This window comes from Musa acuminata, chromosome BXJ3-6 (assembly GCF_036884655.1).
Source record: "Musa acuminata AAA Group cultivar baxijiao chromosome BXJ3-6, Cavendish_Baxijiao_AAA, whole genome shotgun sequence".
NCBI classification, from domain to species: Eukaryota; Viridiplantae; Streptophyta; class Magnoliopsida; order Zingiberales; family Musaceae; genus Musa; species Musa acuminata.
This window is the reverse complement of record NC_088354.1, coordinates 4809021-4822126: the sequence shown is the minus strand read 5'-3', so window position 1 is coordinate 4822126 and position 13106 is coordinate 4809021. Positions and strand designations below refer to the sequence as shown.

The window sequence follows — 13106 nt, the reverse complement described above, 5'->3', positions numbered from 1 at the left end:
GACCCGCTCGCTTGAGTCGTGCTCCTCGGTTGCATGTTGCCCGAGACCACCTCTGCACGGCATGTCCGCCTGAGTCGTGCTCCTCGACTACATGTTGCCCGAGACCACCTCTGTGCGGCCTGCCCGCCTAAGTTGTGCTCCTTGGTTGCATACTGCCCGAGACCACCTCTGCGCGGCTTGCCCGCCTAAGTTGTGCTCCTCGACTGCATATTGCCCGATACCACCTCTGCTCGGCCTGCCCGACTGAGTCGTGCTCCTCGGTTGTGTGTTGCCCGAGACTACCTCTGCGTGGCCTACCCGCCTGAGTCATGCTCCTCGGTTGCATGTTGTCCGAGACCACCGTTGCGCGGCTTGCCCGCCCGAGTCTTGCTCCTCGGTTGCATGTTGCCCGAGACCACCTCTGCGTGGCCTGCCCGCTTGAGTCGTGCTCCTCGGTTGTATGTTGCCCGAGACCACCTCTACTCGGCCTGCCCGATTGAGTCGTGCTCCTCGGTTGCACGAGCCCGGTCCTTTACGCCAAGCCAACACTAGTGTCAGATGTTACTAGGAGTACGATCCTGCTCTCTGTAAGTGGGCACATCAGACAACAGTAACCTTCCCTATAAATACCCTCGCGTTCAGAAGGAGAAGGAGAGGAGAGAAAAACAAAGACAAAAACCCCATGTGACTATCAACTGACTTGATCATCGGAGGGGTCGGGTCGAGCCTCCTAACCCGACCTGTGTGTAGGAACGAAGATGGAGTGCCTCCCACCGCGTGCTCAGGCGAGGAGTTCCCTTCCAGAGGAAACGACTGTCCTGTCGCGATCGGACCACCACAGTCGGCCACCTCAATAGTCTCAAGGATCGCTTAGGAAAATTCCTAATCATTCGGACCCAAACATAACCGTGTTGGCCCCGAGGCCACTGTTTAAAGTTGTTGACACCAACACGAAGTACTAGTGAGTGGTAGGCAACTCCATTCGCTTGTCGTTCCTCTAGCGATCCTCCGATTACAAGTCAACGAGGGAATCAATCACCTCACTGATCGAGATTAAGAACATCTTTCTCTTCTACCCGCCACTACTTGCGATGCTCGCTCGCTTCTGGCTCTATCATTTCCACAGGGTGTTGCAGAGACAGATGGATACCCTCATAGGTTGACGAGGCCACTGCGATTAACTCAGTCTTGACACGAGGAGGTGACACAGCCAGCCGTGGAGAATGATTTTTGTACTTATCAACTATTCGTATCATACTAAATCGAGTCATCATAGATCATCCGTCTATTCAAACACTTGTTTTCTATCACACAAATCTTGTTAGATACTATTCAATCATGATTTTTGTACTTATCGACTATTCAACGTCCGAATCTATCATTTAGTCCTATCAAATTTATTATACATAATATCTTAAACTGAGTCAGATTGATTCGAACATCACCGATGACCATTACATCATCACCATTTAAATAGAATCGTACAACATTCTTAGTTATCTCTTTGAGCCCTACATTCAGATTGAGGCACACTCGTACTCCACGTTTTGTCAAATGAATGATAGATGGATGGTCAAAGTAGAACACTGATATGAAACGTGAGAGTCAAATGAAGAAAGAAGAAGAGTTCAAATTAATTATAATTTTTATGAAAGCAGAAGGTGGTGATCCGTCAAAGATGTAGAATGTGAGTGGATTCCAATGATAATGACACCATAAATATTCTCCATCACAAGTGTAGTCAATTATAATTGTCATCTACTATCAACTTTCAACCACACTGTAAAGTCTGAACATTCTCTCAAATCCGAATACGTAGCCATGACTAAAAGAGAGAGGCACCAAAATGGTGCACTCGAGGTTAGATTCTCTCCTCTCACTACTCAAACCCACCACTTCGAGATTTTCTATATGGAGACCGTGTTGGTGATGCACCCGATATAAGTTTAGTAGCAAGATGAACAATAACAAATTGTACTTTAAATTTCTCTAATAGGAGACTACTGTTGCCTTTCAGTAACGCTTAGATCTCGAACCAAGTAAGACTAATCAATTGTTTGGGTAAGAATCACCTACACTAAAAGCTAATAACTATAAATCTTGATATAGATAAAGTATGACACATAGGCAATCAGATAATATATCATTATGCCCATTTGGTATTGTAGATTGATGGGAATATCGATTCTATGCCAATATGATAATCCATTCAATCAAGACGATAATTGGTAGTCCCAATCGCAAAGAAAGTCTTACCCGCTTAGTAATTCTATACATAATCTCACAACTCATTGATGGCTCGATAACTTATTTAATCATTCCTGATATTTATCGTAATATGCTATAAAAACCCTTAGGTGTATGAGAACTCCTAACTCTTCATTTCATTGTATTCTTGAATTCTCTTATAAATCTCATTCTAAGTTTTTATGGAGCACGTATTAGCCATAAGCGTGCAATGTCCGAATCCCCAACTCCCGACCCTGTCTACCTATTACGTGCATAGAAATGGACCTGATTAAATCCGAATTCCCTTTGCATGCATACATACATAACAAATATGAATGTGTTCTCTCTCGTGCATTTAATATTACTATCGTATAACTTGTATTTACTGAGTTAAAGTGTCCGAACCCCCATGCTAGTATATCCCATAGTGGAGATGACTTGTCTTTTTGGAACGAGTTACATTAGTCTTATAAGCACACTGGGATGACGATCAAAGCATGATTTGTAGGAAATTTCGTAGAGTAGAGTAATTTTGGATAACCTAATGAGAAAACAGCCACTGTTACGCTTGACTCGGTTCTCAAATGTTTTGAACAGGCTAATCTTGTATGTGCATCGTGGTGTTGCAGCCTGAATAGAGTTACTTGAATGATTTTAAAATATTATATGCATGATATGATATATGCTTACGTGAATAGAATTATAAAAACTTATACTTATTGAGTGATTACTCATTATATACCATATTTTACAGACAAGAATATTAATAGTTCATTCAAGTGATTGGGTAGGGAAGTGAGCTTATACAAGACCATGCCAGCACAGATATGGACGACAACACGTGAGTATTTTATATGTATACATTTTGAACATATTGTATTTATGTTTTTCTTTTATTAGATGTTATAATTATATACAGATGTCAAGAACACTATATATTAGAAAAATCTTGTCAAGAACACTATATATTAGAAAAATCTTATCATTTTATTTAGCAAGTTAGCATATCTTAATTTTAAAATTATTTACTTTCCGTGACGACATGTGGATAGTAGTAATGAAAATAAAAAATATAACATCTTATTTTATTAATGCATATAGGGTATGGATGAAACTAGGAGTAGGGTATTACAAAGGTAAACTTAGTAACTTTATTAATACGAAGATTGTGAATTACAACACCCCTATTGATCTTAGGATTTGTAACTTTATTCCAACTAACAAAGTGAAACCCTTCAGGTCAGAGGTTGATGGATTTGAAACACCCTCCTCCTCCTCAGCTAGATGAAGGGAAGGCTACAAGAAGTGACAAGGTAACACGTTCCACAAGTAGAGCAAAATGGGATTTCGATACAAGCTTGGCCTTAGCCCCTTCGCTAGGGACCTACTTCGTAGGCAAAGTTTCATTCGCAACCCAATCCCCTCACTAAGATATTGTAGAGAGAAGGTCATGTTTGCAAATGGAGAAGACACCAGAGCAACAATGATTGAGACTGTACTCTTAGAGCTAGATTAATGAGAAGGGAGTGTCGTCTTGGAACCTCCTGGTCTTACAAGTATGAGAGGCAAAGGCCTCTTGATGCCTGGTTTACAGCTAATTAAAGACCTCGAGACAAGGTTACTAGCACTGTCGTTTGCACAACTAAGAACTCAAAAGCAGTTGACTCAGTTGGGTTTGGAAATGACTCGGTCACACCCTGATCCACTTCCGGTGTCATTGCATCTACCCAGTGAGAAGCAGATGGAGCGGCACCCTCGTCCCCCCCTACATCACCTTCGACGAAGGCGTAGCCCTTCTAGGTTGTCGCACGCAGGTTCCATCCTTGGAGCCCGAGACTTCCTGTCCACCCAAATCTGGGGACCAAAGATGGGTTCACCATGGTTGAGAGGTGATCAAGCATCACCACCAGCAGTCTTGAACAAGGTTACTCCTGAGCAATGTGATTAGACCCAATCAACGACTCCTTCCTAATCGCCTGCAAAACCCAAGGACAAGCAGCATCCTTGTGTCCTACACAACCGTACTTAAAGCTAACCATTAGAAGATTCACGTATGAGATAATTACCCCTTGCTGCAGTGGACAGAAAAGGTCGATCTCGACACATATGCGAGTGTGTTTACTACACTCCAGAGACAAGGATCTAAGATCCAACCTGATGAGGGAAATAACGGCGACATGACTGCGGCTGACGTCACCTGTCCCAGATGACGCATCACGCCTCAGCACCTGGTCAAACGGATCGAAACGTCGACCGAGGCACATTAAACATTCTGCCCAGGCTCGGTCTCGCACGCCACGCCAACACCAGTGTCAGACGCTACCTGCCCCTGCAAGGGGGCACATCAGGCACAGTAAGCTTCCCTATAAATACCCTCGCATGCTAAAGGGGCAGGGGGGGACGAACTCACACACAACACTTGTATGGAGGCATCTCTTCCTTCAAAGCCCTCTCCACATCGCTAACTTGGCCGTCGGAGGGGTCGGGCCGAGCGCCTAGGCCCGACCTTTGTGCAGGTACCAAAGGGGGTTGACTCTTCCAGGCGCTGCGACGGAGCTTCCTACCGACCCGACCCGACATGCCGACCCGACCTCCCGACCCGAACCACCGTGCTCGGCCGCCGGAAGACCCCGAGGGACGCCGCCTGAGACCCCCGAACCGAGCCGCGACGGCCCCGAGGCCACGACTTAACATGATGCCCCAATCGCATCATTTTGGCGCTAGAAGGAGGGCCCCGAAAGTCGAGGGATCATCCAACTGGCTTAGACGAGCTCACAGTTGAGGGGTCACGCCTGATTGGAGCTTCGGGGGAAAGTCCCCCGCATGGAGATCTTCGAGACGAACACCCCGTCGCGACCGCAGAACGCCACTGGTGTCTGTCCACGACCCGGGTCTGCTTCCGCCCGAGCGCGCCCCCAGCGACCCCTCGACCGTGTCGCTCAAGGCCTTCCAGGACCTCGCTCATCAAGTCCGAGCATTGACGGGTATGGTGCGAACCATTATCCCGCTCGTTTCTCATCCGGTGCACCCCCCTACGACCACCACGGCAACGAGAGCCGCCCGCTCGGGCCCGCCCTGCCTTAGTCTCTGCTAAGAGAAAGCTCAGTGTTTGCCTGACCGCCTCTTGGCTCACGGTTAGCTTCTGCCTAACCCGCCTCCTTTTTGCATTCGCACGACTCGGTCGTAGACTACCCGAGTCCACCTCGGCCGCAGCTTACCCGCCCGAGTGGTGTCCCTCGGCCGCAGCTTGTCTGCGCCGAGTTTCATGGCCACACGGCCGAGTCCACCTCAGCGCGGCCTGCCCGCCTGCGTCATACTCCTCGACAACGTGTTGCCAGAGACCACCTCTGATTGGCTTGCCCGACGGAGTTGTGCTCCTCGGCTGCGTGTCGACCAAGACACGCCCACGCGGCCTGCCCGCCTGTGTCGTGCTCCTCGGCTCATAGCCCGAGTCGCTCCAGTTCGACCTCCGACTTGCGACTCGCTGGCTTGGCTCATAGCCCGAGTCGCTCCAGCTCGACCTCCGACTTGCGACTCGCCGGCTCGGCCCATAACCCGAGACGCGCCTACGCGGCCTGCCCGCTTGCGTCGTGCTCCTCGGCCGCACGTCGTCCGAGACCACGACCTCTGCTCGGCTTCCCGATTGAGATGTGCTCATCGGTCGCACATTGCCCATGACCCAAGACACACCCGCGCGGCCTGCCCGCCTGCGTCGTGCTCCTTGGCGCATAGCCCGAGTCGCTCAAGTTTGATCTTCGACTTGCGACTCACCGGCCCAGACCATAGCCCGAGTTGCTCCAGTTCGATCTCCGACTTGCGACTCGCCGGCTCAGACCGTAGCCCGAGTCGCTCCAGTTCAATCTCCGACTTGCGACTTGCCGACCCAACCTGCCCGCCTGCGTCATACTCCTCGGCAACGTGTTGCCCGAGACCACCTCTGATTGGCTTGCCTGACGGAGTTGTGCTCCTCGACTGTGTGTCGACCGAGACACGCCCACGCGGCCTGCCCGCTTGTGTCGTGCTCCTCGGCTCATAGCCCAAGTCGCTCCAGTTCGACCTCCGACTTGCGACTCGTCGGCTTGGCTCATAGCCCGAGTCGCTCCAGCTCGACCTCCGACTTGCGACTCGCCGGCTCGGCCCATAACCCGAGACGCGCCTACGCGGCCTGCCCGCTTGCGTCGTGCTCCTCGGTCGCACGTCGTCCGAGACCACGACCTCTGCTCGGCTTCCCGATTGAGATGTGCTCATCGGTCGCACGTTGCCCATGACCCAAGACACACCCGCGCGGCCTGCCCGCCTGCGTCGTGCTCCTTGGCGCATAGCCCGAGTCGCTCCAGTTCGATCTCCGACTTGCGACTCGCCGGCCCAGACCATAGCCCGAGTTGCTCCAGTTCGATCTCCGACGTGCGACTCGCTGGCTCAGACCATAGCTCGAGTTGCTCCAGTTCGATCTCCGACTTGCGACTCGCCGGCCCAGACCATAGCCCAAGTCGCTCCAGTTCGATCTCCGACTTGCGACTCGCCGGCCCAGACCATAGCTCGAGTTGCTCCAGTTTGATCTCTGACTTGCGACTCGCCGGCCCAACCTGCCCACCTGCCTTATGCTCCTCGGCTCCATACTACCCGAGACCACGCCTGTGCGGCCTGCCCGCCTGCGTCGTGCTCCTCGACCCCCTGCTGCCCAAGCTCATCGTGGCACGACCAGCCTTCCTTATTTGCTAATTTCGGACTCCGCCCTTGGTAACGAATCAGCAGCTGCTCTACGAGAACGAGCACTAAAAGCTGAAGCCACGCCTTGGACCCCTCTTACAACAACAGCCGATGCGTGGCTCCCTTTAGGGGGGGAATATGATGAGGGAAATAATGGCGATAAGACTGAGGCTGATGTCACCTGTCCCAGATGACGCATCACGCCTCAGCACCTGGTCAAACGGACCGAAACGCCGACCGAGGCACATTAAACATTTTGCCCAGGCTCGGTCTCGCACGCCACGCCAACGCCAGTGTCAGACGCTACCTGCCCCTGCAAGGGGGCACATCAGGCACAGTAAGCTTCCCTATAAATACCCTCGCATGCTAAAGGGGCAGGGGGGGACGAACTCACACACAACACTTGTATGGAGGCATCTCTTCCTCCAAAACTCTCTCCACATCGCTAACTTGGCCGTCGGAGGGGTCGGCCCGAGCGCCTAGGCCCGACCTTTGTGCAGGTGCCAAAGGGGGTCGACTCTTCCAGGCGCTGCGGCGGAGCTTCCTGCTGACCCGACCCGACCTCCCGACCCGACGTCCCGACCCGAACCACCGTGCTCGGCCGCCGGAAGACCCCGAGGGACGCCGCCCGAGACCCCTGACATCCGGACCCCCGAACCGAACCACGACGGCCCCGAGGCCACGGCTTAACATGATGCCCCCGTCATCACAACCTATGAGGCTTTCCAACCAGTGATGCAATTTGAAGGATGCCCTTCCTATTAGAGTTGAATATAGACAAGTGCCGATTAAAAGTATTAAAGGAATGATTAACAAGGTATCAGGTGGAGCACATCACCTCTGAAAGACCAAGGTCCATCAGCATCACTGGAGAAGCAAAATAAGAAACAAATAACCCTAATCATATCAGCAAGGAAGATAGAGGAAGTAGTGTCAAAAACATTATGACTATAAGTGGGGTGGAATCGAAGAGACAATCAAAGCAAGACCAAATAGGGAGGATGGAGCAATGTATCGCATGGGAGGAAGAAGGTATCGCACGTTTCTCTCACTATCGCATCTTTTCACGGCAAATTAACTCCGAATCTAATATTCACGTGAATACACATGCAACCATAGCCATAGCGTGTATCCAAGTTATAAACATCCTCTTTTAACACGTATTATGCATTGTAGTGTCCTCGTGAGGCACACATCTTGAAAGTTCCAATAGTCAACGTTCCCCGTTTCAAGTCGTCCGTTATCCTTTATAGAGAGTCCCTTCTATTTACCAGTAGAACCTCCGCAGCTCTAACACGTATTATGTCGTGTAGTGCTCTCGTGAGGCACACATCTTGAAAGTTCCAACAGTCAACGTTCCCCATTTCAAGTCGTCCGTTATCCCTCTATAGATAGTCCTTCTATTTACCAGTAGAACCTCCGCAGCTCTTACACCGCGAGTAACATCTCTCTCGCTCTCTCTCTCACACACACACTACACACGCACAGGGGATATGGCCAACACTATGCCTTGTCTCCTTGGCAACCCCCTCCTGAAGCCCGGTGTGAGGAATGGCCATATGTCTGCGACTCGCCGATTCGTCGAGGTGAGATGCGTTCCCGCCCGGCCGGACATCGGACTCAACAAGAAGGACATGGGTGCGGGAATCGAGACGTTCAACTTGAAGGAGTACATGGCCGATAAGGCCCGGCTGGTGAACGAGGCCCTGGACATGGCCGTTCCCCTCCGCTACCCCCATAAGATCCACGAGTCCATGCGCTACACCCTCCTCGCCGGCGGCAAGCGCGTCCGCCCCATCCTCGCCCTCGCCTCTTGCGAGCTCGTGGGCGGCGACGAGAGCGTCGCGGTCCCAGTGGCTTGCGCCACCGAGATGATCCACGCCATGTCCCTCATCCACGACGACCTCCCCTGCATGGACAACGACGACCTTCGCCGGGGCCAGCCCACCAACCACCGAGCCTTCGGCGAGGACACCGCCATCCTCGCCGGCGACGCCCTCCTCTCCCTGGCTTTCGAGCACGTCGCGGCGCGCACCACCGGCGTGCCGGCCGAGAGGGTCCTCTGGGCTGTCTCGGAGCTCGGGTCCACCGTGGGGTCGCAGGGGCTAGTCGGGGGCCAGATCGTTGATATCGCGAGCGAGGGGAAGGAGGTGGACCTCGAGGTGCTGGAGTACATCCACACCCACAAGACGGCGCGGCTTCTCGAAGCGGCGGCCGTGTGCGGGGCCATCGTGGGCGGCGGTGGAGACGCCGAGGTCGAGAGAATCCGGAGATACGCGCGCTGCGTCGGGCTGCTCTTCCAGGTGGTGGACGACATCCTGGACGTAACGAAGACGTCGGAGGAGCTCGGCAAGACGGCGGGGAAGGACCAGGCGAGAGACAAGACAACGTACCCCAAGCTGCTTGGCCTCGACAAGGCCCGGGAGTTCGCGCAGACGCTGATGCGCAAGGCGATGGACGAACTCGCGGGGTTCGAACGCCTCCGTGCCGCGCCGCTCTATCATCTCGCCCACGACATAGCCAACCGGCACAACTGAGGCGGATACTGTCACATCAATGCCATGTTTACGATACAACGAAGGGATTGTGTACGTCCGAACCTTCGATCGCAAATAGTTAATTTAAATAGTTATGGTTTGACGTAATAAAAGATGATATTTGTTGTGATTTAGATTAAGATAAATAAATAAGCGATTGGGTTTTTAGTATGTAATGAGAAGGTTTGTGGGGTTATCAATGATTATTTTTTATATTTAAAAAATTATAATTTTTTTTTGCTATTATAAATAGTAGTTTTTAGGTAAATCTAAGACACTGTAAATTAAAGTTACTTTTTGCTTCTTCTATTTTCTTTTTCTTTTTTTCCTAAAATTTTAGGATAAAATCAAGTTTTGAAAAGGAATGTGAAGGTGATGTGATATATTTTTTTTAGAAAATCAAATTCATACTAATTATAAATTATTTTTTATATTTAGTATATCAATCTTATATTTTCAAAAGTTATATTGATCTCTATACTTACGAAAGTAAAATATTTAATTTATAAAATTATTTTTTAATCACGTATAAGGAATCTTAATATTTTATTTTCGTAAATATAAAAATTTTAATTAATCTTTAAAGTATAGATTTAAATATGAAAAATAATTAATAATACGTAATTACGGTGGATGACGATCAACAATGTCGGCCTCCAATGCTGCAGCGGTCTTCCAACCGATGTGCAAAGAGCCACCAACACAAACACCACGAGAAGATGACAGCATTGGGCTGCTCGGTCGATGCCTTCCATGTCGTTTCCTCTCCAAAACACTCCTTCACAAGATGCCCTATACATCACTGTATATGGGCCCAATTGCTCTCGCTCGGCACCCCACCGTTCACCACGAACACCATATAATACCCTGAAGGCGCCAAAATGGCCGACGCCGGCGCCATCGCCATCACTTGATAGGTGCCGCTGTCGGCCGCCTTCGCCGCCGCCTCCGTCTCCAGAACAAGCAGCCTCTGGTTCATCGAGAACGAGTGCGTCGCGAAGGACGGCGCAACCATCGTCACCCGGACTCCTTCGTCGCCCACCGCCCCGGCCGTGAACTGTAAGCTGAATCGTTTCCCGTAGCTCAGCCGAAGCGGAGATGGCGAGGTGACGATACGCGGCCGTCGTGCCGAGTGCGCTGGGCTCAGGTAGGCTGGAGAGAAGGCCTCCAAGCTGAGCTCGGTCGGGAACTCGACGCCGGAGAAGTTGTAGTTGACGTTGGGGTTGCTCCCGCCGACGAGCACCCTGCCGTCGCGCAGCAGTACCGCGGTGGAATGGTAGAGGCGGGGCGTCGCGGAGGGGCGCTGGACGTCGAAACGGGCGCCGGCGGGCCTCTCGGGGCGGTAGACGACGGGCGTCAGCACCGGGTCCCGGGCGAGCTCCCACCCGGCGGTCCCTGCCGCCGCGCCGTTGATCATAAGTACTTCGCCGCTGGGGAGCAGCACCATGTCCCCCATGACCCTCGGCACGGGCATCGTCTCCATGGACCAGGACGCGGCGGCTTCCGTGATCTTAATCCTCCCACAAGTGTCCAGCGCCCGAACGAAGCCCCTGCTCTGCAATGCTTGCACGTACGAACCCATCGGTGCTCCGCCGCATATCAACACCTCGGCCTCCTTCGGCGACGGTTTCAGCGGCAGCAGAACCGACGATCCGGTGCTCGGGTAGTTCCTGGGTTCGCCGCCGGGCATTTTCGGGTAAGTCTTCACCACGGTGTTCTTCGTGTAGTCGAGCAGGATGGCACGGTTGTTGGCGAAAATGAAGAGGTTGCCGTCGATGTTGAGGTGGACGAACGGATAGAGATTGTTCTCTACGGCGTCTCTGGTGTCTCGGAGGAAGGGTAAAGCAATGGTGCGCAGGTCGGAAGCATCCGGCGATTTGGGATAGAACTCGTAGTTGAATTGGCGTCGGCCTCCGACGACGATCGCCCGGCCGTCAGGGAGGATCTGGTTGGTGGCGTACCACCGGCGTACGGCGAGAGCCTGTGGGACCTCGACCCAGTTGCAGCGGCAGTCGTCGCAGGGGCGGAACGTACGAGAGGCGCGCTCGCCGTCGTTGAAGCCGCCGGTCTGGACGAGGGTGCCGTCCGGGGCGACGGTGCCGGAGGAGCACCAGGCGTCGGTCAAGAGCATGAGCGGGCGGAAGGTGTTGGCGGCCACGTCGTACTCGACGGAATGCGCGGTGCAGTCGACCCGGAGAGCCTTCTCGTCGGGGTCGTTGCGGCATTTGCCGACGGGAAGGGAGAGGTTGGAGGGGCCGAAGTCGGTGCGGTCGAAGACGACGACGCGGTCGTTGTGCAAGAGCTGCATGTGCATGGCGGAGACGCCGATGCTGCGCTGGAGGAGCGCCCATTGCCCACCACCAGCGCCGGTGACAGCCACCACAGTTTCGAGGAGGAGGAAGATGAGCTTAGTGTGGTCCATGATTGATGTCATTGCTGATCCGCCAGTACCGCTGTGCTCTCCTGTCATTTATAGAGCTCATGGGGAGGGAAGCCATCAGCATGCCAAATGGAGGAGGTGGTGCGACATCGAGGAGGAAGAGAACAAGGGAACCGTCCGGATCATGATCGGAAACGGCAGTGCCCACGAGGCATCGTTCACATGGCTTGGCTTTGTGCGGTGCGGTGTCTTTGTTCCATGGGCGGGCGGTGAAGGATTTATGACGCGGCCCGCCCGCTTCCACTTTCTTACTTGGGTGATATCGGGAACGGTGGTACGGCCGCCATGCGGAGCAGTTTACAGAGTAGGGTCTCTAAGTTGTCATTTGCGGACTTCATCCATATTGTGGACATGCCACGTCTCTTGCGTGGACTTACTGTGGTAGGGGATTTAGGAGGGGAGGGGGAGATGGAGAATCTGTTCACGTTCTTAAGCTACAAGAAAAACCAAAGAAGAAAACAAGACTCATGTGAACTTGGAAAAGCTCATAAATATTTTTCTACTACGAATGTTCAGATATCTGTCGTGTCCTGAAGCAACAAATCTCCTCCTTTTAAGGATAACATGTAAACCGAAACCAAAAAAATCACGTCCAATCGATTCAAGTTCGATTTCAAACCGAAACTTAAACCACTAATTTTAGAACTAGGGCTTGTCCCAGCAAAAACATCTTTAGCCGAAAGTACTTTCAAATACCAACACTGAATCCAGATAAAATATATGATTAAATACGACAAGATCCTGAACATGTATAAATAAAAAACATAAAGGAAAAAAAACAATCATCGAAGACAATTTGTATCAGACTTCTACATCTAGAAAATAGAGCGTCCACATACATACATGAAACGAACAAAATGCAATGAACAGCAGGATCGAAAAAGACATTTCTTGTGGAGCTACCATTCAGATGAAACAGGCATTATGCATAAGGATAAGCTACGGTAAATACGAAAAGAAGCATTAAAAGGCTACCTTATAAGATACGGGCACACTAAATATGAAAAGAAACATTGAAAGGCTACCTTTTGCTCATGGTGGAGAAACCACAGACGGCAGCGCAGAAAGCAACAGTAGATATCATGAACAAGCATTGGAGGATCGCTAGCCCAACCAGAGGAAGAGCATCGTATCGTCCATGACCAATCTTTGTCACATAAAAATCTTTTAACATAGAGCATGACAGACCTAGAATCCCAAAGAAAATCCAA

The 13106-nt window shown here is 51.5% G+C and overlaps 2 protein-coding genes across 2 annotated transcripts; one reads left to right on the top strand and one right to left on the bottom strand.

Annotated features, from left to right (window-relative positions):
• Positions 1-8331: 8331 nt before the first annotated feature.
• LOC135640772 (geranylgeranyl pyrophosphate synthase 7, chloroplastic-like) lies at positions 8332-9626 on the top strand. Its single transcript, XM_065155506.1, has one exon. It carries the CDS (start codon positions 8412-8414, stop codon positions 9453-9455), a length of 1044 nt encoding a protein of 347 aa, XP_065011578.1. The 5' UTR covers positions 8332-8411; the 3' UTR covers positions 9456-9626.
• A 436-nt stretch (positions 9627-10062) lies between these two features.
• On the bottom strand, positions 10063-12253 carry LOC135639774 (aldehyde oxidase GLOX-like). The gene has a single exon (XM_065153671.1). The coding sequence runs from the start codon at positions 11923-11925 to the stop codon at positions 10255-10257; it is 1671 nt and encodes a 556-aa protein (XP_065009743.1). The 5' UTR covers positions 11926-12253; the 3' UTR covers positions 10063-10254.
• Positions 12254-13106: the final 853 nt, after the last annotated feature.